General features: G+C 37.0%; 1 protein-coding gene across 2 annotated transcripts in view; it reads left to right on the top strand.

Annotated features, from left to right (window-relative positions):
- Positions 1–26,101, top strand: part of col6a4a (collagen, type VI, alpha 4a) — a 98,853-nt gene extending 72,752 nt beyond the window's left edge. Inside the window, exons 24-43 of one of the 2 annotated variants that reach the window (XM_030158056.1) lie at positions 44–79; positions 169–231; positions 1,462–1,524; positions 3,820–3,882; positions 4,748–4,810; positions 5,422–5,472; positions 5,650–5,685; positions 6,350–6,412; positions 6,499–6,561; positions 8,084–8,119; positions 8,206–8,242; positions 8,352–8,363; positions 9,239–9,732; positions 11,235–11,325; positions 14,295–14,948; positions 15,143–15,218; positions 15,327–15,490; positions 18,988–19,158; positions 20,231–20,278; positions 25,235–26,101. In XM_030158056.1, coding sequence (XP_030013916.1) covers positions 44–79; positions 169–231; positions 1,462–1,524; positions 3,820–3,882; positions 4,748–4,810; positions 5,422–5,472; positions 5,650–5,685; positions 6,350–6,412; positions 6,499–6,561; positions 8,084–8,119; positions 8,206–8,242; positions 8,352–8,363; positions 9,239–9,732; positions 11,235–11,325; positions 14,295–14,948; positions 15,143–15,218; positions 15,327–15,490; positions 18,988–19,158; positions 20,231–20,278; positions 25,235–25,410 — 2,460 coding nt within the window. In that variant the 3' untranslated portion in view covers positions 25,411–26,101. The remainder of the gene's footprint in view (positions 1–43; positions 80–168; positions 232–1,461; positions 1,525–3,819; positions 3,883–4,747; positions 4,811–5,421; positions 5,473–5,649; positions 5,686–6,349; positions 6,413–6,498; positions 6,562–8,083; positions 8,120–8,205; positions 8,243–8,351; positions 8,364–9,238; positions 9,733–11,234; positions 11,326–14,294; positions 14,949–15,142; positions 15,219–15,326; positions 15,491–18,987; positions 19,159–20,230; positions 20,279–25,234) is intronic. The other variant, XM_030158057.1, reaches the window with a different exon arrangement.
- Positions 26,102–27,703: the final 1,602 nt, after the last annotated feature.

Here is a 27,703-nt window from a genome sequence, read left to right as displayed (position 1 = left end):
GTTTCAGTTCTGATCTGATGTGAGTCTTTGTGTTTTCATTCAGGGTCCAGATGGAAGAAGAGGTTCACCTGGTGACAAGGTGAGATTTGATCAGACGTCATCACACAGAGCTGCTTGATCTGCTTTTAACACAAGTATAAACCTGGTCCTCTTTGTGTTTTCACACAGGGAGCACCTGGACAACCTGGAGAACCAGGACTTTCAGGAATCCCAGGAGCATCTGGTCCTCAGGTGAGATGTCAGACTGGACTGATGTCATCCAGTTCAGGAAGCTGAGGCTACGTTCACACTGCAAGTCTTAAACCTCAGTCCATATTTTTTTGCTTTTTTTTTTATTTTTATTATTATTCAAATTTTTTATTATTTATAATTTTCTTTATTAGTTTTTTATAGAAGTTTAAGCTCTGAGGAGTTCAAAATTAATCTCAATAGAAACGTAAGCACTGCTTATACATATACTTCTCCATATATGTGTAAATGCCCATATATCTACGTACATATATACATGCATATACATCCAAATGTGTATTTAAGCACATCTTTACACACAAAATTATGTACACTCATGCCTACCACAACAAAAAAACAAAAAACATTTTAATTTATAATAATGCCTACCTTTTTTTTGTTTTTGGGGGGGTTTGGTTTTCATCATATCAATAGCCTTTATATATGTGCAAAGTTTGAAGTAAATAGAAACAAAATTGATGTTTTTATAGACATGTGAAATTTCAACCATTAGAAGTTAAATGGGAGAAGAAAAAAGATTTTAAAAATTCGTAAAAAATTTTAACTTTGAAAAACTTTTCCCAAAATGTAATAAGATGTATTCTGGGTCACTGGCAATCCATAAACCCAATTTGGTAAGAATTCAACTGATATTTTTGTTGCTAAAGTGTTAACAATCAAAGAAAGAAACCAACCCAAAAACAATACCCCTTGCCTCCCGTTCAGGGGGCGGGGTAATAAATAGATTTTGCTGAAGAATGGGACAGAACTAACAAGATAAGACCAACAACATTTCTAGAACTGACAAATAATGTCAGCAGGCAGAAAATTTAGAGACAGCGGGTGTGTACGTCTGCGAAGAGTCCACACGAATGTTACCTGACCCATGTGCACATCATGTAAAATATGTTCTGTAATGGTTATGTTAAGGTTGTGATGCACATATGACATTACTGCCATGCATTTTACTCCTCCAGTAATAAAAAGACCAAGTTTGGGAGAAGAAGGAGTGCTGCAACACAGTAGAATTATGGGTAAACAATGCAAACACCAAATTGATGTCACTAGTGTTTGACATTCATCTGAGTATCATTAAAGCTCAGCGTTACTAAGACCTAGAGAGGAAACTATAAAGGCTGATAAACTGGTCTTCACCTTGGTCCTGGTCCTGGTCTTGGTGGTCAATAAAACCTGTTCTGTAGTGGACTAACTCGGTGTTCTTGGTCTCTGCAGGGCCCCCGAGGGGTCAGAGGTCAACCTGGACCCAGAGGAATCCCAGGTCTACCCGGTCCTCAGGTCAGTTTAGCTACAGGGTCTTCCTGGTCTTTTCCTGTCCATAGATCAGGTTCTTCTTAGATCTGAACTGTCTGTTAGACGTTTTCAGTGTCTGGATAATTTACTCTTCAGTGAGCCGCATTTTTAAAACAAATGGATTAATTTGTATATTATAAATACTTTTTTCATTGGTAAGTATTCAATGTTCTCAAATCCCTACTTCATGTTAATAAACTTCTGTGTAATTTATGGAAAAAAAAATTATAATGTTCCTCTGCAATCTCTCTGGTGCTGCATTTTGCACTTTACAGCATTCAAATTACTGTAACTCCTGAGCTGTGTACACTATCCACAAAATTCCACAGCATATCCAGAAGATCCTGAGTTTTCCAACACTATATAACACTTTATGGCAGCAATTTTGACTCTATCACAAGTAGAAAGGAACTGTTTCAGAGACTTCCACACAGGCTAAAAAATGCCTGGAAATAACAAAAAATATGAAGCCATAATATGGATACTGAATGTTCAAGACCAAAAAGCATGTTTGAGCACATGCAAAATACTTGAAAGTTTATTTCTGCAATCTCTAAAAGTTTCATTATGGACATTTACAGTTGTTTCTGATATAAGTTATGCAAAATACTTTGTCCTTTTTTTTCTCTCTCTTTTTTTTTTTTTTACTAAAGCACACTGTTTTAAGCATTTATTATTTATAATAATGATAATTAATGGCCAGCTATTGAAAGTAAAGTTCTTCTTGAAAACAAAGGTACAAAAGCAAAAAAGACATTTTATTCCAAAGAAAACATGAAGACACATAGGCGTCCTGTTATACTGTCAGTCTTAAAATGGTTAATTCTGTTACAAAGTTAAGCTGACTCATCATACACTTACATTCTGTTATTATCTCAGTTTACTGTGTATCTTTGAAATCATCTTTCCTTTGTCATTTTCATCTTATTCCATTCTTTTAGTTTTTGTCTTGTTGCATCTTTTACTTGGTTTCCATCTTGTCTCATCTGGTTAAACCCTGTTTTAAACATATGTGACGTACTTATACTTCAGTCTGTCGTCTGTTTTGTGTTACTTCTTTGAATTAGTGTCTCAGTTCGATTATTATATTTTCCTTAAAGTCCATGTTCTGACAAAATGGAGGTCAAAATATGTCTGAACAGGATCTGTCAGTGCTGTATGTTTTCCATCTGTCTCCATAAATCCTCCTCCTCCTCGTCATGAATCTGCTCTTATCGTTGAAGTATTGGTTCATTCTGTGGTCGCTGGATTTAACACTTTAATCACTGTCATCTGGATTTAATCCATCAGGAAAAATCAACAGAAACAACGTGAACCTACGTGAACTTATTTTGGATGATGATCATAGTTTAAGTTATTTTAGATGATTATGTTTCACATTAATAGGATTTTTTTCACAGTCAAACCCATGTGTAGATGTGATTCATCGTCTTATCTGTGTTTATGATTCTGAAAGTTGTTGAACTAAAAGTCACACAGTGGGAAGATAATTACAGACATCAGTGAAGAGTTTTTTTTTCTCCAAACCCACGGTCATCTGTTGAGTCATTTATGCAGAGTAAAAACTAAAACTCAGATTTTTTCAATATTTGTTTCCATATTTTCATCAAAATGATTTTACCTGGAATGACCTTTAATCATAGATGGCGATGACACAACCGTCTGTTACAAATTACGATCATATGAAACTAAACAGAATCAAACAGCGTTTTATTACAAATGTCATGAAATGCAGTTTTATTTTTATTTCAACAAAGTAATAAAATCATAATTCATGTCACTGTAAAGTCATTGTGGGTATTAATGTGAATTATTCACAGAAAACACATTTATTATATGTAAAAACTATTTAGATTTTTTTTTTTTTTCATTTTGATTTTGGATTTTTTTTTTGTTTGTTTTAAAAATTTTCTTTCCACAGGTTTCATGACTGACAGTGTTTGTTCCCATTATTTTACATTATATTAACTGTATTCTATTTATTATTTTCATCTTAAACAATTTTCATTATAAAAACAACCCAATTTTCAATAACAAATAAGAAAATCAATAGAACTGAAGAAACCGAATGAAAATGACAAATAACATGAATCATGAAATTAAGCTCAACAATGTAAGTGATTAATTGAAACAAAAAGAGTGAAAACACATTAATATCAGACAGAAAACTATAAAAATATCATCCAATGAGGAACCGTGGTGTCTGAACAGATGAATCATTAAATGAATTTGTTCAACTCATTCAGTTCAGTGGATTAATCTCTGATCCTGATCCTTCAGGGAGGACCGGGATCAGCTGGAGGTCCAGGATTAGCTGGACGCCGAGGAGGAAACGGACAGAAGGTCAGAAACGTGTTACTATCCACAGATTTCTACAACTTTAAGGTGTTTTATCACATACAGTTAGAGGTTTAATGATCTGGATGTGACATTCACCTGTTCCTCTAATCTGAGAGTTTATGTACGTTTTAGACCAGGGGTCTCGAAGTCATTTTAGTTCAGGGGTCACATATAGCACAAAATGATCTCAAGTGGGCCAGATCAATAAAATAATAGGATAATAACCTGTAAAAAATAACTCAAAATTTGTCTTTGTTTTATTGGAAAAAAGTAAAAGTGCAATTGACAATATTATGCCTGAACTTCTTATTTACACATGTATTACTATTTACAGATCTCAAAGACACAAAATAAAATATGGTTAATCGTCCACTTTTTTTCAAAGAAATTTCAGGTGGTTCAGATGGTCGTTTAGATCATTCACATTTTTTTGTGAAAGGATAGTTTATAAATGTGATTATTTTAATGATGTAATTTTACTTTTTTTCGCACTAAAACAAAAAAAGAGGAAAAATTTATAGGTACTTTTACTGGCATGATCCACTTTAGATCACATTGGTCTGTATACGGCACCTGAACTGAAATCAGTTTAACACCATTGACTGTTAATGTCTTCAGTGTAATTTTTGCACCTCGTAAATTTACCCATGGGCCAGACTGGAGCCCTTTGTTGGGCTGGTTTTGGCCCACGAGTCGTATGTTTGACACCCCAGGATTAGATGATTTCATCTTATTTTTTTCACCTTTTCATCACCTTTTTTGCTCATTTGCTCTTGTCTCAGTTTATTTTACATTATATCAGAACAGATCAGGACTAAATCAAATCCACATGGACCGTGGAGATGAAACTGTTGTTTTTGTGGTTCAGGGTCAACCAGGTGATCCAGGTGATAAAGGTGCTCCCGGACCTCGGGGACCCAGAGGACTCCCGGTAAGAAACTCAGAATCTGGATGTGGAGTGTATTTGAACTCGCATAAACTAGATTGAATTAAAAACAAATACCTGAAATACTGTTAAAAGTATAATTAACCAACAATGAATCATGTCTTAAAACCTCTTTTCTGTGTTGGACACTCACTAAACATACATCTTTAAGTGTAAAACATCTTGGATATTATTTGCTCTGGGGCCTTGAAAATCAATCAAATTAACAAATTATCAATTCAGTAAGAGTAGCTGCTGTGATCACACTGATCCATTTGTATATGTTGATCATCACGGTTGTTTGTCTTTACCTAACGCGAGTCTGGTTCAGGGTAGAGATACAACGGCCTCAGTTTGACCTGTTGGAAATGAATGAGGACTGGAAATGTCTGAACTTAGATTAGAGGCCAAAACCATTAATGTTTTTACACAAATTTCATGAAAGTGATTTGTTTTCACCTACAACATGCAACTTCCTGCATATTTTTAAATTTTTAACTGCCTTATCACCAGCTCTGATGCATTTCATTACAACTGTATCATAAGCTCAGTGTTTAGTGTCACATTAAATATGATTGGATGCTTTGACTCTAAATGCAGTGATTGATCTGTTTTAGGGTCAGGACGGTCGAGATGGGTATGGACCTGCAGGACCTCCAGGTGTTAAGGTACTTTATTCCTTTTCTTCTTTCTTTGTACTTTTAGTGTTTTCTGCTCTAGTTGTGCAAACTGTAGGACATTCCTGCAGCCATGTAGGTACATGTGGTTCTTAACGCTTCATTTCTTTTATGACTGGAGTTATTTGAAATATTTGTGTAAAATCACCTCATTTCCTCTGTCCACAGGGAGATCCTGGTTTCCCTGGTCATCCTGGTTTACCGGTGAGTCTCAGCTCAGATCACAAACCAAAAACACAGTCCAACCAGAAAGAAGAAAAAAATTTTCGGGAAAAAAGCAACATATTCATCTTAAAACTAGAATAATAGTCTAAAAACTGAAAAATGAAACTAAAAACACCAAAAACATAAAAAAAAAACTAAGATTATATAAAAGAGGAAAAAAGAACAAGATGATGTTAAACAGATGAGTGACAAAGAAAATTGAGTAAATGAAGACTGGAAATGCCATAAAAATTTATGAAAACAAAAATAACAAGAAATGAACAGATGTTTTAAAAGATGTGAAAGAAATAAAAGATGAAAACAAAAGGCATAAAACCATGAAGACTTAACAAGACAAAATGACTGAAATCATTTAGTGAATAAGTTCACAAGCTCAGACTAAGTGAAGTAATACTGAGTAGAAGTAAACATTAAGGAACATCTCCAAACCACAAAAACTGTCTTGAACTCTGTATCTGACTTTGTGTTGTCTAGAAAAATAGGAGTATTTACTCATTGCTTATAGACATTCTTGTGTTGTTTCTGTTGGAATCTGTCCAGACAGATAAGCAATGAATGTGTTCAATAAATCCTAAACTGGAACCACAGAACCAGAATGTGAGAGACCGGAAACACACTGATGTTTGGTTTGTTTGTGTTTCAGGGCGAGGTGGGTTTTGAGGGACCTAAAGGACTCCCAGGACGTAAAGGAAACCGAGGCCGAGGGGTAAAGCACCCGCTACCAGACTTCAGCATGCATTAAACCTGTATTAAACAGTGGGTTTGATCTGTGGTCTGATCTGGTCTCTGCAGGGGAACTCAGGACTGCCGGGAGAGTCAGGTTTTTCTGGAGACCCAGGTTATCCAGGACACAAGGTGAGGGTCTAGAACACATTTATAAACCTCCGTATGTAAATGAACCACATCAGGTCAGGCTAGATGTCTTTAACTGGTTGACACTCATACCTGGTCTTATTTTCCTCTGAGTTATTATCTGTTAATTCCCAGAGCGTCATACAAAGGTAGATGCATTTATTATTTTTATCTGTAGTTCAGGATCATTTCAGGGCACATCCGCTGTGAAACTGTTTTGGTGAGCTTATGCAGTCCATCCTTTTTGGACACATAATATTGTTGAACATAGACCTGAACCAACCCCAGATAATAACACTGACCCCACAGGCTTGTACTGTAGGCACTAGGCATGATGAGTAATCTCTCTGGGACAGGGTCAGTCTGGACTCATTAGACCACATGAGCTTTTTTCCAATGAAACAGTCCAATCTTTATTATCTCTATTAAATTGGAGCCTTTTTTCTAATTCGCCACACTGATAAGTGGTTTTCTTAGGTCTGCACAGATCTTTAATCCCATCCATTGGGTTCCCTTTAAATTGTTACTTCCACTATTAAACATAGCTGTGAGTTCTAAATGTTATTTTTAAAAAGATTTGACTGAAGATTTTTTCCTGACTTCACATTCCTTCCACTAAGATAATGGTTCAGTTCTATCCTCTGTGTTTTTCTAATGCATTGGACAGTTTCTAACCCAAGTAACTTCACCAATGTCCTTTGCCAATAATTTGACTCTTCTAAAACAGTCAGATCTTTTCCACTACTATGGGATATGTCATCTGACATTCAGCATTTCTGCTGGTAAGGCTTTTCCGCCACACCACATTTAATACAAAAAATCATCACTGTCGCATTAAACTTATTATACATATACATAATATATAATAGACCTCGGGGCCAGTTCTGAGGGGGAGGGAGTGGCAATGCCCCCATAAACAAACGTCCTGCCTGCTCAAATGAAAGTGAAGTGCAAAGTTATGAGCTTTACAACACGTGTAGTAACACGTATTAAGTTTCACCTTCACTTTGCACGTACCATTGTGAGGTACACACGGCACAGACCGCACTATGCTGTATATACTATATACTACTATACTATATATTATGTGTACTACTCATTTTCTACAAGAACTAAACAATGACAAAACCAATTTTGTCATCAATTTGAGCAAAATTTTCCAAAAATTAAAAAGTTAAAACCCTCAGTTTAACCAGTTAATGCCACGTTAACTGATTAAAGTGAGACAACACTAAATAACCTACTGAAGATGTGGAAACAGTTGAGGAACAGTTAAGAATCTATATATAAAACCTTTATTTAATCTTACAATACATTTAGTTAATGTCCTGATTTGCAATTTAACTGAGAAAACACAGGAAAATAATCAGGATTTAAAAAAAAAAAAAAAAAAAAACAGTTGGTTTTGGAAACAAATAATAACCTTATAAATAAACATATCCTGTGTAAAAAAAAAAAAAAAAAAAAAAAAGAGGCAGTATTACATGAGGTGACGTGAAGGTTAATAAAGTTCTGCTCCATTCAGGGTTCCAGAGGTCCTCCAGGAAACAGAGGCATGACTGTAAGTCCACCTTAAATCTCCCTTAAATTCTGATGGTGCCATCCAGTGCAGTGTTTAAAATGTAGACATATGTTGTTTGTTTTCAGGACTGTCAGTTGATCACATACATCAGAGACAACTGTGGTGAGTGGACACACATTTCTACTGTTGGTTTTTATCGATAACTCTCTAAAATCTCATATTACAGTCAAAGCGTTGAGCTAAATGCAGTGTCGTTGTGTTCTCTCCACAGCATGCTGCTTCGGTATGTGCTCTACCTTCATTTTAATTCCAGAATAAGAATACAGAACACATGGACTCCCTCTGAGGATGGGAATGTGCTTCAGTAACTGGACTTCCTGCATCCCCTCAGCCTGTCTGATACTTTAAACCACTGTATTAAGTAATTCTAACCCCCTCCCCTCCCCAAATGCTGCTCAGCCCATGAGGCTTTGTCACATATTCTGTCTAATGTCTGTCCAAATGTTTACGCTGAAGAATGTCAAAAGCTTAGTTCTCCCAGACTTTTGAAGTGCACTATTTCAGATTTTCTGGAAAACACATGAGAAAATATTTTTTTTTACAGATACCTGGCTGAGTGCACATGGACTCAAAGACAACCATTTTAAAGACCATAGTGCATCATCTAGTCTGCCTGAAGACAAAAAACCAAGAACTTCAGTACACTGCAAATTATTTGGTTCTTACCAAGATAAAAACAACAACTTAGATTTAGAAGTGTTAGATAATTTATCTTGTTTTAAGAGTTAATTTCTTTTTTAAGAGTTCATGCATCTGTGAACATGTTTATATTTAGATTTAATCATCTTAATTAAGAAATCTTGTCGAGTGAAATTATCTTGCCGCATGGACAGATATTTCACTTGTTTTTTGAGTACCTTTTTCCTCAGATTTAGTGTTTTTTATCTTGTTTTTAGACACCTCTTTTTTGCAGTGTATGGTTTGTTTGAAGCTGCAGACAAACTGAACCTACATTTCCAGTATAGAAGTATAAATCACAGCTACACTCATCAAAAACTCAATAGATAATCTTCTAGATACGGTGTTAATCTTATACTTGTATTCCACTCTCCACTGGATTCTAATCCTTCTTTCTCTGGTCACTCTTCTTGGTTGCAGAACGAGTGGTGTGTCCTTCCTTCCCCACTGAGCTGGTGTTCGGTCTGGACATGTCAGAAGACGTGACCCCGACAGCCTTCGAGAGGCAGCGTTCCGCCCTCCTCTCTCTGCTGGAGGACCTCACTATTGCCGAGAGCAACTGTCCAATGGGTGCCCGGGTGGCCGTGGTCGGATACAGTGCCCATACCAAGTACCTGATCCGCTTCAGCGACTACCGCCGCAAGAGCCAGCTGATTGAGTCAGTGAAGAACATCGCCCCGGAGAGGACGTCCAACCGGCGTCAGCTAGGGGCCACCATGCGCTTTGTGGGTCAGAACATCTTCAAACGCATCCGTTCAGGAGCCACGATGAGAAAGGTGGCCGTGTTCTTCTCCAACGGACCAACGCAGGACACTTCTGACATCGTCACCGCCATGATGGAGTACAGAGCTTTGAACATCGTCCCTGCTGTCATCTCTCTGAGGAACGCCCCTGCAGTGGAGCGAGCACTGGCAGTAAGATAATGAAGTATTTTCAGAGGCCAAACCAACAGTCAACTTTGGCTTCGGTTTAGATCAGAGGTGTCAAACTCATTTTATCTCAGGGATCACATACAACCTAATATGATCTCAAATTGGCCAGACTAGTAAAATGATAACATAATAACCTATAAATAATCACAACTTCAAACTTTTCTCTATGTTATAGATAGAAAAAAGTAAAGTTACATAATGAAAATGTTTGCATCTACAGACTATCCTTTAAAAATTAGGCTTTTACTGCCAGGGGGTCAACAACAAGAGTATATTCCTGAAATCCCCCCAAACCTCTGCTATATATAAATCTATCTACGATAACTGTTAGACAATCGATATTAACTCAATTCGAGCTGCATTGACCTGATAGTGGCAGAATAATGGTCATGAAACTGATTTTTCCCACAAAACTCCACCTAATGAATGAAAATGACACCATATGAACTCTAGATGGTAGACAGAAAATGGAAATTTGTAAGATAATCAATATGAACCAAATTTTATCTCAGTTGACCTATTATTGCTTTATTTATGTCCAAAAAATGGATTTTCAGTTAAAGCACTCCCATTTGGATGACTTATAATACTCATAGAGAAGCTGAAATCGATAGGGTTCTTCCACAAGGGGTCCTGTATGTTGGTTATCAAGGGAGAAGAAATCCACCCAAATCTGCCCTAGTTAACATGTTGAAACGAAGGATATCCGCTGCCAGCGGTGTTCGGGGTAAACCATTATTTTTATATATATATATATATATATATATATATATATATATATATATATATATATATATATATATATATATATATATATATATATCCTTTATTTAACCAGGTTAAAAAAAGAAAACCTCATTGAGATTATAAATCTCTTTTCCAAGAGTGACCTGGCCAAGGAAAGCAGCGTAACACAGAAATTCAATCCCATGTTGACCCATGGTTGACCCATGTAAAGTTTATATCATGTTCCTAAACTAAGCAATAACTAAGTAGCATGGAGGGTTAGATTTGGTCATTTACAAGGAGCAATGTTGCACAGCTTTCCAAGTTTTATTATAACATATATTTTTAACGTGCTCTTGTGCTTATGTGAAGTTTGCATTGGAATCTGTCATGCTGTCACTGTCATTAAACATTTCTAATTGTACAGTTGTAGAGAAGCAGAAGCAGGGTAAAAAAATAAAATAAAATCAGTGTACAGGCTGAGGATGTAGACAATGAGGAGACAGCTATTAGCTCAAATGTAGTTTGCTAAAGTCAACAAATGATCATTTCTGAGCACTAAGCTGACTCCAACACAAACTTCACATAAACACACAAGTACATGGAAAGCTTCTATAGTTTCCCAAATCTTAAAATTCCTTCATCCACAACCACTATCACAGTCACCAATGTCACTGCTTGAACACTGAGTTATTTACAGCCACAGCAGCAGTACAAACACATCAGTATTATTAACACTCAGTCCTGTTCATTTACAGGTTGATGACACAGGAAGGGGCATCTTCACAGTGCTGGGCCGAGACATGGCTACAGACCTGAGAAAAGTCAAAACCTGTGCCATCTGCTATGGTAAGAAAACGCTTGTTCACGACAGTCTTATATAGTGTGATACTTTAAACTCACCAGCGATGTTAAAGGTGGTTTTAGTGACAAAACGTTTTTGTATCTGATACTTACCCAGGGTGCTTACACAGGTCTTGAAAGTCTTGAAAAGTATGGAATTTTCAAATGCTGTTTTCCAGACCTTGAAAAGTATGGAATTTTGTGTGAAAGTCTTAATAAAGTATGGAAAAAGTTTCTCTCATAGTTGAATGTTAGAGTAAGCTCAAAGGTACAGAATATTGTAAGATAAGAAATACATGAGGGTCCGATCAAGCGAAAGTGAACGTCAACATGAAATAGTTAATTTTCACACATCATTTATCAAGTGGGCTTATTTTTTAGCTAAAGATCTGTATTTTATGGAACTGTTATCCTTTTTAAAATACCACATACACAGTACAGGAGAAGTTTCGAACCTTCTGCTAGGCTGCATTAAATGAACACACAGACATGTAAAAGACTGTCTATGACTTGGAGAAATTAAAATTCTGAATGATGAAGTTTGTGAATTCATACACTGGTCACATTTAAAAAGAAAATCTGTGAACTGTTACCCAGAAATGACTCTTTATTTGTCATTTATCTGTATCAGTATGGACCAGCACAAGTTGTAAATAACACTGTGTTAGTATTAAATACATTAAATAAAACATTGTGATTATATCTGGCTGGTTGTTTTAAAAAATAAGCCAACATTTTGGGTGAGGCATACAAAGGTCAAGAGTCGTTCACGTGTTACTATGGCAACCTATCTACATGTTACCACATTCTCATAGACAATAAAACAGAGACTTTTCAATATTTTACTCCAAAATTTATTTTTAGCATAGTTGAACGTAATATCTAAAATATTTTGTCCTACTTGATATCAATTTCTGTTAAGAACCACATGTTTTGAATGTTTGCGTAAAGCTTAAAAAATTTATGTCTGTTTCAAGTCCACGTGTTACTGAGCAGTAATCTGACATTTTTCATTTAAAAATTTTATCTCCCCAAATTGTGTTATACATAATGTTGAAGTGCTTATAAATACCTACTCCAATATGTACAATACATGCATATAAGTTACTCTGATTACATGACAGAGACTGCTGAACACCAAATGTGTCCTCGTGTTTCTACTTGATCGGACCCATAAATAAAACATATGAACAACTTGATACGATTTCATTTAATGGGTCGGTACTGGAAGGATTATAGGGACACTTGTTTGTGTGATATCCATACACTTTTGTGATTTTCATGTTTTGAAAACATTTCTGTCAGTAAAGCACAATTAACTATGAATTGTGCATTCATTCATTCATACATTTATTAAAATTAACTTTTCTACTACACACAACAGGTATAATCCCAGCCAAAAAACAGTAGGTACGTGAGTATAAAAGTACATAAAGTCAAGGTCTGGGGGGTGGGGGGGGGGGGCAATAGGAGTTTTGAAAAAGTCTGCACCCCATTATAGTATAAGAGTGGAGTTATTAAAACATTTTGTGATTAATTTCTCAGTTTATAGCTTGTGGTCATTCACTCCAGTTGGAAAGAGATATTTGTATCTGTGAATATTGATCCAACTTCACTGATATCATAAAACCCTCAGCACTTTTTTTCCCTGCTATGAGGTTTCTGAGGTTATTGTGGATGGAGGAGAAATGCCAAGAAACATGTGTCCTCTTTATTTTAAGCAGCTGATGCCACTTTGTTTAGACTAAAAGGATTTAAAAATCAGTTTTTTCCAACAGTAGAAGGTCCAGATTCAGTAGCAGCTGGGGGATGAATGCTTCTCAAAGTGACACGTCTTTGGTTCTTCCACGTCCAGTTGTTTTTCCCACCATTTGTCATGTCCTTAGTGAGTGATGCAACCTCAGAACTTTAACCCAAAGTCTTTTGTTGCGATAAACATGAGACAAATGTTTGATTATTTTGGAGCATTTCCACAACTGGACTGAAATCACTTTATATAGACCCACAGACTAACATTTAGCTCAGACAAACCAGGAGACAGAACCTCTGTTCATCCCTGCTTGTCTTCAAACATAATCACTCTGTGTTGTTGTTTTTCATATGCTGTCATTTGTTTAAATTGTTGCTGTCAGTCGGATTCTGATATAGTATCTACATAGTTCTTCATAGTAGTGGAAACAAAACAAACTGTTGCTCCTCTGGTTGTTTCAGTGTCACCATTTAAGGGAAAAGTTTAGAGAAATGTAACTTATAACACTGGCACTGAGCAACAAATTCTACATTTTTCACCTCTGAACTCTAAGGGTTTCAGTTAAAGCTTTATTGTCATCTGAAACAGACTTTAGCTTTAGTAAAAACTTTTTGTAATTTTTGTACAAACTCCTGACATTTCACTACTTTTTTTCCAGATTTAGACCACTTTAGGTGAGGTCCAGGTGAAAAAGTGTTGATGTAGAAGAGTCAATCTGAAGTAGGATATCCCAAAGAGGATGAAAACTATTTAAAACTCAGTTACACATTTCTGTAATTTGTGAATAGTCTAAAAAGGACTTCTGTTTTTTTTCCTCTGCATCTAGACCACATCAGACCAGGTCTAGATCTAAAACCACTATATGTAGATGTCTCAGATCTGAACTATTATATCCCAGAGACGATAAAGACTTTTAAAACACAGTTACAGACTTGTTTCATCTTTAATCTACCTGAGGAAAAAATGGACATCAACACATTCACATCAAGATCATATAAGACCAGATGCAGATCACTATTCTTACTCTGAACCAGTCTCAACCAGATGATCCAAGAGAGGATCAGTACTATCAGCGATTTGTGAAACCTTCATTCTGTTTAACCTGATGTTTGTGTTTTACTTTGGATGTGTCTTCAGTTCACATCAAGTCCAGGTTTTGTTCTGTACTGACTGTCATTAAACTTAATGTCTTTGTGTGTGTTTCTGGTCCACATTGTGTCTTCAGATCCATGCCGGCCCTCTGAGCTTTGCGCCTTCATCCAGGAGCCCCTGAGGCCTCAGGAGGTGGATGTGGACCTGGTCATGGTGGCCGACAGCTCCAGAGAAATGCAGGCCGACGAGTACGCTGGAGTCCAGCAGCTGTTGGGGTCTGTGGTGGAACAGCTGGCCGTGAGCCCACAACCCCGTCGAGCTGGAAACCAGGCCCGGGTTGCCGTGGTCCAGCAGAGTGGACCGCGACCCGCTAAGTTGGAGTTTGGTCTGCAGGCCTACCAGAACACAGACCTGATGAGGACTCACCTGATCCAGAAAATGGCTCAGCAGAGCGGTTCATCAACTCTGGGACAGGCGCTGGACTTTTCCCTGAATGAGGTCCTCCTGAAGGCGACCCAGCCCCGCAGGAAGAGGGCTATCATGGCTGTGGTTGGCACCCAGACCGCCTATGAGGACCGGGACCGACTGCACTACATGTCCCAGAAGGCCAAGTGTGAGGGGGTGGCGCTGTTCGTAGTGACAGTGGGACACCGCTACAACCGCAGCCAGGTGGAGGAGCTGGCCAGTCTACCTCTACAGCAGCACCTGATCCACCTGGACCACCTGAAGGCCCATCAACAGGACTACACCCAGCGCTTCTTCAGAGTCTTCCTCTCAGCCCTCAACAGTAAGACCCATAAAGACCAAGACTCACTGAGACTGAGATGTCCTGAGACCTCCTCAGAACATCTAAAAAAAGTCTCTTTTCTGACAAAACATTCAAAATCATCCAGACTCATTAGTCGTTTCCATCCTCCTACATTAACCAAGAGCTTCTGTGACCTTTAGTGGCATCAGTACTGAATCCTGTTCTCATTTCAGAGGGCATGAACACTTATCCTCCTCCGTCAATCCAGAGAACCTGTGGACAGCTCGGCGGACAGATATTCTTTGACCGGTGAGGTTGTTTGTCTGAATAACCCCATTTATAAACTGCTCCTGGATCAGCTGAAGTCAACCTGGGAGGTGTGAGTGTAAATAAACCAATTTGGTTGTGTGTTTGCAGTCAGGGCCCGGTGTTGGAGGAGGAGGTAGAGGTGGTGGTAGAGGAGGAGGAGGTCTGGCCACAGGAACACACTGGAGTTAAGACTCACAGTGGTCAGCTGGATGTCATTGAGACCCTGACCAGAGGAGACGGACAGACATTTGTCTCAGGGTCTGAAGTCAATGGTAAAACACACATCTAAAACACGCAACACATCTTAGAGAGAGACGTTAGAGTCTGCAACTGGGTCTGCCTTCCGACTGAAACAAAGGCTCAGACCTAACATTAGAGCAGAGGCACAAATTGGTTATTTAATTAAATCAGCAAATATTCACAGATCAGCCATAACATTATAACACTGACAGGAGAAGTAGTTATAATATTGATTATTTCATTACAGTGGTACCTTTGACTGGCTTGGATATATTAGGCAGATGGTGAACATTTAGTTCTTGAAGCTGATGTGTTGGAAGCAGCAAAATGAGCACATAAAGAACCGGGTGTCTTTGACCAGGTCCATATTGTAACAGTGATGACTGGGTCGGATCATCTCCACATCTACATGTCTTGCTGAGTGTTCCTGGTCTGTAGTTGCTGGTACCGATCAAAAATGGAATAAGGAAGGACGTCCAGTTTCAGGACAATGTATTAGATAAACAAGTCTGATCCCTCCCATTTCAGAACTTCCAGGACCACAAGGATCTGCAGCTATCATCTTGGTCCAGATACCACAGCACACCCTCAGAGGTCTGATGGAGTCTAGGCCTCGGGTCAGAGCTGTTTTTGTGGAAAAAGGCAACCTATTAGACAGGTGTAATAATGTTCTGATCCCACAGATGCAAAATTAGTGGAGATCTGGTTGTTCTTTAGATACTTTTGGTCGGTACTAACCACTTCACACCAGGAATGAACCAGATCTGGAGAAGCTCTGATACAATGTTTTGACCATTGCAATTTCTCCCTTGTCAGAGCTGCTCAGATCCATACTTTTGTCCATTTTGCAGTTTCTAACACATCAACTTCAAGGACTAAATGTTTACTTGCTGCCTAATTCATCCACACACTCACAGTACCCTTTAGAATGAGATCATCACCATTAGTACCACTTTTGTCAGTGTCCTAATATTGTACTGATCAGTGTAAGCTTCGAATGTGAACATACAATTCAGTCAGTTCTGTCCCTTTAGGTGCAGTGTTCTGGCACCACTTAAGCCAAGTTAGCAAATTAACTGAATAACTTTTCCCAAATCTAATTGTTGTAGTTGTTTCCTGAGTTTTGTCTTTCACCTTTTAGTGTGTTGTTTGTTATTACCTGCTTTGTTTTTTCACATTTTTGTTACACTTATGGTAATAATGGTCCAAAACAATATGAAATTACTTATATATTTTAAAGTAAAATTAATGTAAAATCCTTGAAATAATGACTTAAAAGTGTTATAAATGTTATTAACACAGATAATACATGGAACATTCGAAAGTTTTTCTGAAACATAGATGGACTTAAACACCTGTAGATGATGTGTTCTGTCATTAACAGACTTAATGTTTCTGTTCTGCTTTCATTCTAAATGCATGTTGCTGTGCATGTTTCATGTCTGTTGTTATTGCACATATATGTGTTTGTTGTGTCTGTTAAGTTACACTATCTGATCAAAAGTATGTGGACAGTTGTAAAACATTACCATATTGTATGTGGTATTGATTCATTCCATATCAGACAGCATTGTTCATCATTATAGTAACAAAACCAAAAACTACTTTCTTCCACGGCTGGTATTAGATTTTTTTTAGCCAGAATATCAGATATTATCGGCATGTCCACAAGAATCCAGATATTTTTTTTTTTTTTCTAAATCAGTACTTTTCTCCTTTCCTCACTTCCATAATGCAAAAACATCTCCAAACTGGTACAAATACTCATTAAAACTATTGTTGCTAGAGGACTTTAAACTGGATAATACCTGATGTAACACACATAGAGGCTTTTGTCTGTCATGGAGTTTAACAACAACAGTATGTTAAGAATATGCAAGTTAACAAAAGAACTGGTTTGGGCTGTTGGAGAGTATTCTTCATATTTAAGAAATTTGACCAAAACATCTGTACATGTGTTGATCTCCCAAATATAAAGATACAGACCTTGATCAATTGCAGGTCATACATTGACTCATACACCGATAAACTGACTAACACTCCTGTATTTGATGTTGCAGGTGCCGCATCATATAATAATGGTACAGTATGTAATAATGTAATAATTTTTCACCTCATTACGTAATAACGCCACATTTTGGAATAAAATTTTTGAATGCATTTTGTAATAAACTTTGCCATATTTTGTAATAACTTGTTACATATTGCAACAGTAATGCAGGTGCAGCACTTATGGAAATGTAATAAATTGGTGCATTATGTAATACACCATCAAAATTGATGCCTTGATTGGAAAAACCATCATACCAGTAGAATAACAGTAAGCATTCCAGCTTAATTAGAATTCATTTTAAAAAGCTACTAGGATGTTTCATTTGTCAAACCTAAATCAGATGTAACTGGATTCATTGTAATGGAGAATCTATTTGCAAGGTAGAGACAAAGGCTGCACTAATTAAGTATTACTGACAAGAAACTTACAGGTGCACTGAAATTTGGAAGACAGCATACATGTAAGTTATTACAAAATACGGCAAAGTTTGTTACAAAATGCGTTCAAGAATTTTATTACAAAATGCGCCATTTTATTACAAAATGCACCATTATTATATAATGAGGTGAAAAATGATTACATTATTACACATTGCACCATTATTATATGATGCGGCACTACAAGGTTCATTACACAAAGCCTGACACAGAGTAACACAACAGATATCAACAAATCAGGATGTGATATTATTGTTTTCCAACATATTCATTTTCAGTGTCCAGATAGATGTAAAATCACAGGCATTTTTTACAGAAATCCATTTTTACATCCTGAAATCATTTATATATGAATGAAAACTCAAATAGAGGAAAATATCTGTTTTGCAAAATATTGAAATGGGTGTGGACGGAGCAGTAAGCATTGTATTTTATGCATATCTTTCCTTTACATTGTAATGGCACTCTCAACTTCTTGCATCATAGATGGATGGATGGATAGATGGATAGACAGATAGATAGATAGACAGACAGACAGACAGACGCAAAAAGAAACAGTGCACTAACATAAAATTTTATTGCATGGCTCTCAACACCACTATAAAAAATAAATATAGTTGTCAAATTTGAAAAAGTGCTTTGTGCATACAGTTAAAATCTGTTTTAAAAGTCTAAAATCTGTTTAAAAATCTGAAAAATAGTTCTAGCAGCGGATTTTAAGTGTCTGTCAGTCTCCTGTGGGTGTTTGACTTAAATAAAACAACATAAACTCAACCATAAAACCAAATAGGAAACATCCAGTAGAAGAACAGGAGACTCATACTGTTGGACAGATGGTGTATATGTGCCGTGGTCTGCTTCATATTAAGTGAATGTTGTGTTTGCATGTGTCATTGTGCTGTTGTTTATCAGTCTGTATTGTTTGAATGCATGTTAGTCCAAACATGTGCTCCTGGATGCGTGTTAGTCTAAATGTGTGTTGTCTGATTGCGTGCTAGCCTGAGTATCCTCTTTCTAAATGTGTGTGTTCTGCTTGCAGCCCGGTGTCAGCACCATGTTGATACTGGGATCCAGTGTGACGACTATGTCCAACAGTGGTTCTTTGACAAAGCCATCGGTGCATGCTCTCCCTTCTGGTTTGGCGGCTGCGGCGGAAACGCCAACCGCTTTAACACGGAATACGAATGTTTCCAGACATGTGGCTCCCAGCGTAAGTCCAGACATTAACACGCCGTTAAAACACTGACACTTGAACTCAGTGTTTCATATTAACCACGTCATGTCTGAGGACTTAATATTCGGTCTTTCCTTTTACTGGAACACAGAGAAATAAAACCTCAAGGTAAGACTGGCAGAGAGTTTAAAGGTTCAGTGTGTGATATTCAGTGATATCTAGTGGTGAACGTTCAGATTGCAGATAGGATTGTCACAGTACTGAAATTATAATTTAAGTTTTATTACCATTTAAATAATTGTGCGTGTTAGTATTTTAGTAATTTGAATAATAGCAGTGTGAAATATAACACTGGTCTATGAGTAAAATGCCTCCAGAATAAAAATGGTGAAACTTTACCAAGTTAGAGTCACTAATGAAGAACAATTAAATCAAAATGCTGGTTGGCTGTAGTTTTAAAGGTACAGTCTTGGGTTAAAATGGGACATTTTGAGAATTAATGAGAGAATTGGTTTTACTCATTCACTTTACAGGTTTTTTCAAGTGAAGGATTTATAAATCTATTATGTAAATGTACATAAACCAATGTATGTGTGTAATAACATCAGCTAACCAGTACTCCATTATTTCATTATTTATACAGTATTTCAAATTCATTTAATTAAATTATGTAAGATTTAGCACATTTAATCTCTGAGGCAGATAATTTCTTTAAAAAAAAAAAAAGATAAATGTAGACCAGTATAATTGAGACCGAGGTCATATTTTACCTGAAGGTTGTTAATGTTCATTTCCGATGTAATCTCTTTGAATTGTCAGTGTAAAATTGTTGCTTTTGTCGATTTATGGACCATGTGAGTCCGGTGCTCATGTTATTGATGTGGTTTGGTCTGAACTCAGTCAGAAAGGCTGTAAAGTGTTTTATTGAATGTCTGAACAGAACCAGACCTGTGTCAGTAGAATCCAACCCAAGTCTTCAAATAAGAAACTGAGTGAACACTAAACTCGGATGACTTCTATCTTCTTATGAAAGACAGCTTTGATTATATTTGCACAGATTTGATCCCAAACACTTGAACTTTGTTGCTGACTGTTTCTTCTCTGACAGATCCAAGCATGATGTTGAATCCACCACAGACTGAACTCGTCTCCAGAGGTAAACACTGATCTCCGAACTCAAGCGAAGTCACATTTTAGACCCGAACGAAACAGAACTGTTGGAACATAAAATGCCTGATAATTATTGAGGCAAAAGAGACAAAGATTGCAGGTGGTTTCTCAAATCACCCACATTTTTTCATTGTAAGGAAGAGGAGACTCGGCTGAATACACTGATGTAATGTATGCTTGTAGATTTAGTGTGCATTGAGTGAAAGACAGCGATGTCAAAAGTGGTTTTCTTCTGGATTTGAACAGAAATGTCTGCTCTGTTTTTTTTTTGTTTTGTTTTTTTTAAGAAGAAAATGTAACTGACGTAGTCAAATCTGTGTGATAGACAACAATAGCAAATTTGAGTTGCTAAACCAGAGTTTTAAGTGGATCAGATCCGATTGTTATTACAATTGTCTTATTACTCCCAGTTATGAGATTTTTTTACCCTGCCCCCGGCTTGGTTTGTTGTTTGTTTGTTAACACTCTAGCAGTAAAACTATTGGTTGAATTCATACCAAACTGGGTTTTTAGATTACCAGTGACCCAGAATAAACTGGATTACATTTTGGGAAAAGCAGGTCAAAGTGCAAATTTTTAATTAATTTTTTAAATCACCCCGCGCCCCCCCCCCATTTACTTATAATGGGCAAAATTTCACATGTCTGTAGCGGCAAAACTATTAGTTGAATTCATACCAAAGTTGGTTTATAGATTGCCAGTGACCTAGAATAGATGTGGTTGTATTTTGGGGAGGAAAGGTAGGTCAAAGTTCAAATTTTTAATTAATTTTAAATTTTTTTTCCCTCCCATTTACTTATAATGGGTGAAATTTCAAATGTCTATAAAAACACCAATTTTATTTCAATTTACTTCAAACTTGGCACATATATAGAGGCAGTTGATTTGCTGACATCAGCACACACATACACATGATGACATCAGCTGGATCGATGCCAGAATAAGATGCAATACACGTGAGGGGTGGGGTTTGTTGTGCCTAGCACCACTTGTTTGGTCATATAATTGGGTTCAGTGTTTCTCCTGCACGTCAGGACTTTGATTTATGCACACATCTATATATAGCCATTAATACAATATCACACTGAGTCTATAAGTTCTAAGTGCATCCAGATTAAGATGGATTGCATTACCTGAAAGTATGAAATGCGATGCGATTGTAGAAGTTGCTGGTGATCATGTATTCTCCTCAAAGCTCAGCCTCTTGAATTCACAGACTGAGTTCCAAGAGTCTCAATCTATAATCCACTAGTTCAAGACATGACAAATGCACAGAATGTTGATCAGAATCCATTTCCTCCTCTCGCACCTTTATTTTTTCCCCACCCAATTAGATTTCATTATTATCTCTGAAATGGAAGTGGGTACCCAGAGGCATCCACAAAAACATGATGGTGATCATTATTGGAAAATCACAACCCACGAGCACAACACACAGTGTCGGAAACAGTTCTGAACATTCTAAGCCAAACTGACAGGCTCTGATACTTTTATTCTGAGGTTTATTCTTCATTATTATTATTATTATCAGATTGTGAATACATAGTAAAAGGCAGTTGGTGCAAGATTGGAAAATAAGTCACATGACACAACATCCTGACATGCTGGAGCTTTTCTGATTTCACATTTGGAATCAGCGTAACTCATTTAGCTTATCAGATGTTTTTTCTTTCAGTAGCAGACTGAAAGGGCAGGAGATCTTTTTTCTTTGACCTCCTCATTGATTATTGATTACCTTCATCATTTTGTCTGTTGTCATTTTTTTAAAGAATCTTTTTATTGGTTTTTCAAATTTTATGAACATGAACAATAGAAAGAACAACGAATAACAAAGCATACCAAAAAAAGGAAAGAAAATCCCATCCCAAACTAACAAACGCTGCCATAAATTCAAAAAGTTAGATAAGAGAGAAAAAATAATTAAAAAGGGAAGAAAATAATAAATATGTGAATATATAAAATACACAAAAATTTGAGTGGCACATGTGAAATACATGAAAAGACAATCAGCCAACATCTTCCAGGAACAGTTAACGGGTCAGTGAGTCTGTAAGTGCAGTGGCTCCCAGATCCTCCAAAATTTATCTGATTTGTGATTAAGATCATAAGTGAGCTTCTCAAGAGGAATAATATCTGTGATACCCACATATCCACTGAAGGGACCTGGGGAGCAGACCACCAGAACAGGATACACTTTTAGCCAGAAATAAGAGAATTGTTAACAAAAATTTGGTATCAATATCAGAGTCTTTTGTCATTTTAATCCTGTTTCATCTCTTGTGTGCTTTTTGTTGATGTTGATTGTTTTTCTTCGTGCTTTGGAGGAAGTGGGTTGATGGTTGAATTAATCACTGACACTGAGACACTCATTGTCAGTTTTGTCTTCCTGTTGGTTTCAGGCTGGTTGTTGTCAAATGAGCTGTTGCAGCTGTAAATAATTCAGCTGATGAACTAAATGTCCATAAGTATAATTTTAAGCAGTAATGTCTAATAATCCCCACATGTCGCTGGTGGTTATTTTCCATGGGATTCAGTTCTGTTAAGATGCTGCACACCATCCCACACAGTTAAAGACAGAAGAATGTGAGTTAATGTGAACCAGATTTCACAGGCATAGGGAAGAAAAACAACCTGCATCATGTACATCAAACGGTGAAACTATGATCAGCCTTTTCCTCTAATCAATGACAGGAGATGAGGAACGACCTCCACCTGCTCAGAGGTCATGTGGCGCTGACATGTAGTCGAATGAACGCAACTCAGACTAACACACTGACTTAAGACGGTTCGACGTGAATGTCAAAACACAGCGCGTCTTCCTACAAACTCATCACTGAGTTTGACTTGATTTGGAATCTGCTCCTTGAATTTGACAGAAATAACTGATGACTGTTTAAACCAGAGGTGTCAAACATGCGGCCCAGGGGCTAAATCCGGCCCACCAACGGGTCCAGTCTGGCCCGTGGGATGAATTTGTGAAATGCAAAAAATTACACCGAAGATGTGAATCATTTTAGTTCAGGTTCCACATACAGACCAGTTTAATCTCAAGTGGGTTGAATCAGTAAAATACCATCATAACCTATAAATACTCTCAACTCCAAATTTTTGTCTTTGTAAACGTAAACATTTTCATGTAATTTTACTGTATTTACACTAAAACGAACTATCATGTCACCAAAAAAACGTGAATAACCTGAACAAATATGAAAAGTGTGAAATGTCTGAAGTGCAAGTTTACCAATATTCTGCCCCATTATTAAATATTTTGTGGATTTGTTCATCTACTGTGATCTGTAAGTCGTATTTTACGTGTGTAAATAATAAATTGAGACATAATATTGTTAAATTTGCACTTCGTTTTCTTAAGAAACTTCAGTTTGTTCATGATATTCACATTGTTTTAAAGGATAGTTGGTAGATGTAAACATTTTCATCGCATAATTTTACTTTTTTCACTTTTAAACATAGAAGAAAATTATGAGTTGACATTATTTATATATTATGTTATTATTTCACTGGTCCGGCCCACTTCAGATCTAATTTGGCTGAATGTGGCCCCTGAACTAAAATGAGTTTGACACCCCTGGTTTAAACTGTCATTTTTCCACATTAGGCATCATTGAAGAACATTTTCATGTCTTATCTGAACTTTCTCCTGCTTTATGTAGTTCAATAGAGTGTTAAAGTTTGTGTTAAATGGTGTGTAAAAACCCATAAACAAGATGAGCCTGTGTTAAACAGAATGTCAACGCATGATTAACTTTATTACATGGGTGCTTCTATGAAACTGGTCCTAAAAACAGGACAGAGGGGCTAAACATTCAAACCAGATGTAGACTAATGTTATGAAGCAAGTTTGGAAGCCCTTTGAGTCTGTTTTAAAAATAAATATTTACTGAGATAAAAGAGAAACTATTTTCCAGATAAAACACATTTTTATATAATTTTTTATACAAAAATCCACATGTAACACGGTAAAAAGGACACGAAAATTATATGCTACTATTTCTTTTTAATATCTGTATGCTTTCACAGGTACATTTGGGGAATTGAACTAATTATGCAAGGCAGAATGTTTCACCAAAATGACTGCTGTTGCAAAATCACTCGCCATTTATTTGTGTTTAAATGGGCAGGTTCTGCATGTAATGCAAGTGGACACGATGGGTTACACATGAAACACTGAATGAGACTGAGATTCATGACAAACCCACATGTCTGGATTAGAAAAAAACACTGTAATCAACTAATTTAACAGTGTTTTTTTATTTGCAGCGCTATATAAGACCATTTCAAGCCATGTTTTCCAGATCAAATGTACTGACACTGAGGTAGCTTTTCCTGTCCTTATTTTGGTCCCAATATTTTATTAAAAATTCATTAATTTTGGGATGGCTCAGAGCAAGAGTATAATTTTTTTGCATTTATCTGAGGTCATGATTAGGTACATCCTGGGGGGAAATATGTCTAGATTTCTCTTTTATTATTGGGTCTAAAAAGCTGGCAAAGTGCTAGGTACCAAAATGAACCCAGTTTTGTAAAGGGAATTCACACTCCAAACTGCTTCAACATAATGAGCTATACACAGCCCAGCAACAAAAAGGTCCCATACATAATATTTTGTTGGTTTACCCTAAACTTTTATTATTGAACACAGAATAAGGTGGATTCATCTGAGGACTGATGGTGGGTTAGATGGTCATAGAATAGAATAGAATAGAATAGAATAGAATAGAAATGTCATTGTTATACTACTATAAAAAGCAATATAGGAGCATCTTTCTCAGCAGTCCCAGTAAAAATAATGACCCTAAATCCATAAGAAATGGGTTTTTACAGTGAAGTTTTTTCTAAATAATAATTTGAATCACTTTCTGTTGAGCATAAACTGTTGAGATGATGACAGATCCTCAGTGTCTGACGTCTCCTTCTCCTTCAGATGCCTGTTTCCTGCGTCAGGACCCTGGCGGTTGCCATAACTACACCATGATGTGGTTCTTCGACACCGTGCAGAATGAGTGCTCTCGCTTCTGGTACGGAGGCTGTGGAGGAAACGGAAACCGCTTCAAGACCCAGATGGAGTGTGAGGGTCTGTGCGTAACCAAGAGCCGATGAGGAGACCAGGACCTGGAGGACAACCCCACCCCCCAGTCCGGACCACCAGAACTCAGAGGATTCTGGGACAGTATAACTCAGGGCTCCAGACCTGCTGAGTCTAGTTTAAATCGTAGTCACAGAGACCAGACTCCGCCCCCTCTGTGAGTAACTGTTTTTACTGTCAGACTCTGAATCACAAACCACTTGGACACAACAAAGCTGTTAAATGAGCGTTAACCTCTAGTTTAGGCTCACGTCGTTTCCTTCAGATCAGCAGCTTCTTCGACATGAGAAATAAGTTTAGATTCACACCACGTCTGTTTCCGCAGCAGAGACTGAAGCTTAAACTAGGTCTGGCCTCGTGTTTTACTTCATCTTTGGTTTGAAGACAAATGATCCGCTGATGAATGATGGCACTGAACTGAACTCTAATGACCCCGTTTACGACAACCTCAGCCTGGTTCTGGTTCTGGGTCTGGTTCAGAAACTGGTTTGTTTTCCCACAGACGACATCTTCAGTCGTGTCTAAACTGAAGATCTGGTTTTAAAACCTGTTTCTGTTCTAGATCTAGATCTGGTTGAATTTACATTTTAACCCTTTCATGCATGAATTATGAGACCCCTAATCAAGATGATTTTTTTCCTGAGTGTTTTTATTCCTCTTTAGGCATGAAAAAAAACATGCCTAAAGAAAATTTTCTTCTGAACCTATTTTTCATGGAGCAGCAAAAATGTCTACTCAGCCGGACACCATACATTTAATTTTTGAAGCAAATAAACATGTATTTACTGATATATTGTGTGAAAACTATGAAATAAAAACATTTTTAATGCTTATTGTAGGTAGTTCATTTCTCAGACAGGGGTAGTTGTTTACATGCTTTACTAGTTTGTCTGATAAATGAATTACCTACAATAATTATATGTGGAAGACAGTATGAACCTTTACCAGACATTTTTAATGCTACTAATCTAATGTTTTCTCACATTTTAACACTCTAATACCAATCATTACTCAATTCATGGAGATATAATGCAAAAAAACTAACAACTTTTGTTTAAAAAAAACTGTTAATTACAGACTAATAACAATAAAAGCAATTGATTTACACTTAAATATGTCACTCTAGATCAGGTTTATCAAGAACAGTAAAATTACAGTAATGGTATAAATGGCAGTGTATGAGATGATGCATAAGCGTCCACTGTGTTGGCTGATATGGAACTAAAACAACAAAATCCATGAATATACAAGAGAACAGCTGTAGAGAAGCTGTCCACTGTAGTGACCACTATGCGTGAAAGGGTTAAATCACAGTAACATTAACACTAACAATGAACTCATTATTTAAGAAGAATCCGTTTTCATGATAGAAGACAAGGCTGAAAGTATCATCCCTCAGCCTTTGTGACCTCTGACCTTTCACTGTGTTTAGTTCCTCTAGTGCAGGGGTCACCAGTCCTGGTCCTGGAGGGCTGGTATCCTTCATGTTTTAGATGTATCCCTCTTCCAACACACCTGATTTAAATGATAAGCCTATCATTAGGCTCTGCAGAAGCCTGATAACAACCATCAGGTGTGTTGGAAGAGGGAAACATCTAAAACATGCAGGATACCAGCCCTCCAGGACCAGGACTGCTGGCCCCTGCTCTAATGCTTTGGATCCTTTTCAGATGCAAAATGACACTAAAGTTTCATCGGGTTCATTTAAAGCCATTATTTTACAAGTTCTTTGAGTTTTTTTTCACTGAACTCAGAGGCTTTTGACACAAACTTTCCATTTTTCAGAAAATCAGATGCTTAGTAAAACACGAGACACAAACATTTATTCTTTTATGCTCATTTTGTCTTATTTTCAGCCATAGATGAAGACATGCTCCGAAACCTAAATGTTTTCTCATCCAAACACATCCTGGTTTGATGAAAAGAAGTCGTCTGTCGTTCAGTGTCGGTTCTGTCTGTGTTAAACGTTTAAGCTCAGTTCAGTTTAACTCGGTTTTCTGTTTGTATCCTTGTTTTTGGTCACGTCTGTTCAGCTCAAGTCTTGGTCTGAGCCTTAAAAGGCCTCAAACGTCTCCATCGTTGTGGAACTCGACGTCTGTGCTTCATCAAACCGACAAATGGTGCTTCATGTACAAAACAAACAGCAATAAAGAAAAGGAAAAACCTGGAGAAGCTTCTGTTTGATTAATTCCTTGGTTTATAGCAAAAACATTACCTCTTTCAGTCAGCAGTATTTAACCCTTTAAAATGGCACTTTGTCAGGATTAAATGAACTAATTTCTCCTAAAAACAGACGATGATATTCGT

This window comes from Sphaeramia orbicularis, chromosome 16 (assembly GCF_902148855.1).
Source record: "Sphaeramia orbicularis chromosome 16, fSphaOr1.1, whole genome shotgun sequence".
NCBI lineage: Eukaryota > Metazoa > Chordata > Actinopteri > Kurtiformes > Apogonidae > Sphaeramia > Sphaeramia orbicularis.
Note: the sequence above shows the minus strand (reverse complement) of the source record. Positions and strands in the feature narration are given on the sequence as shown.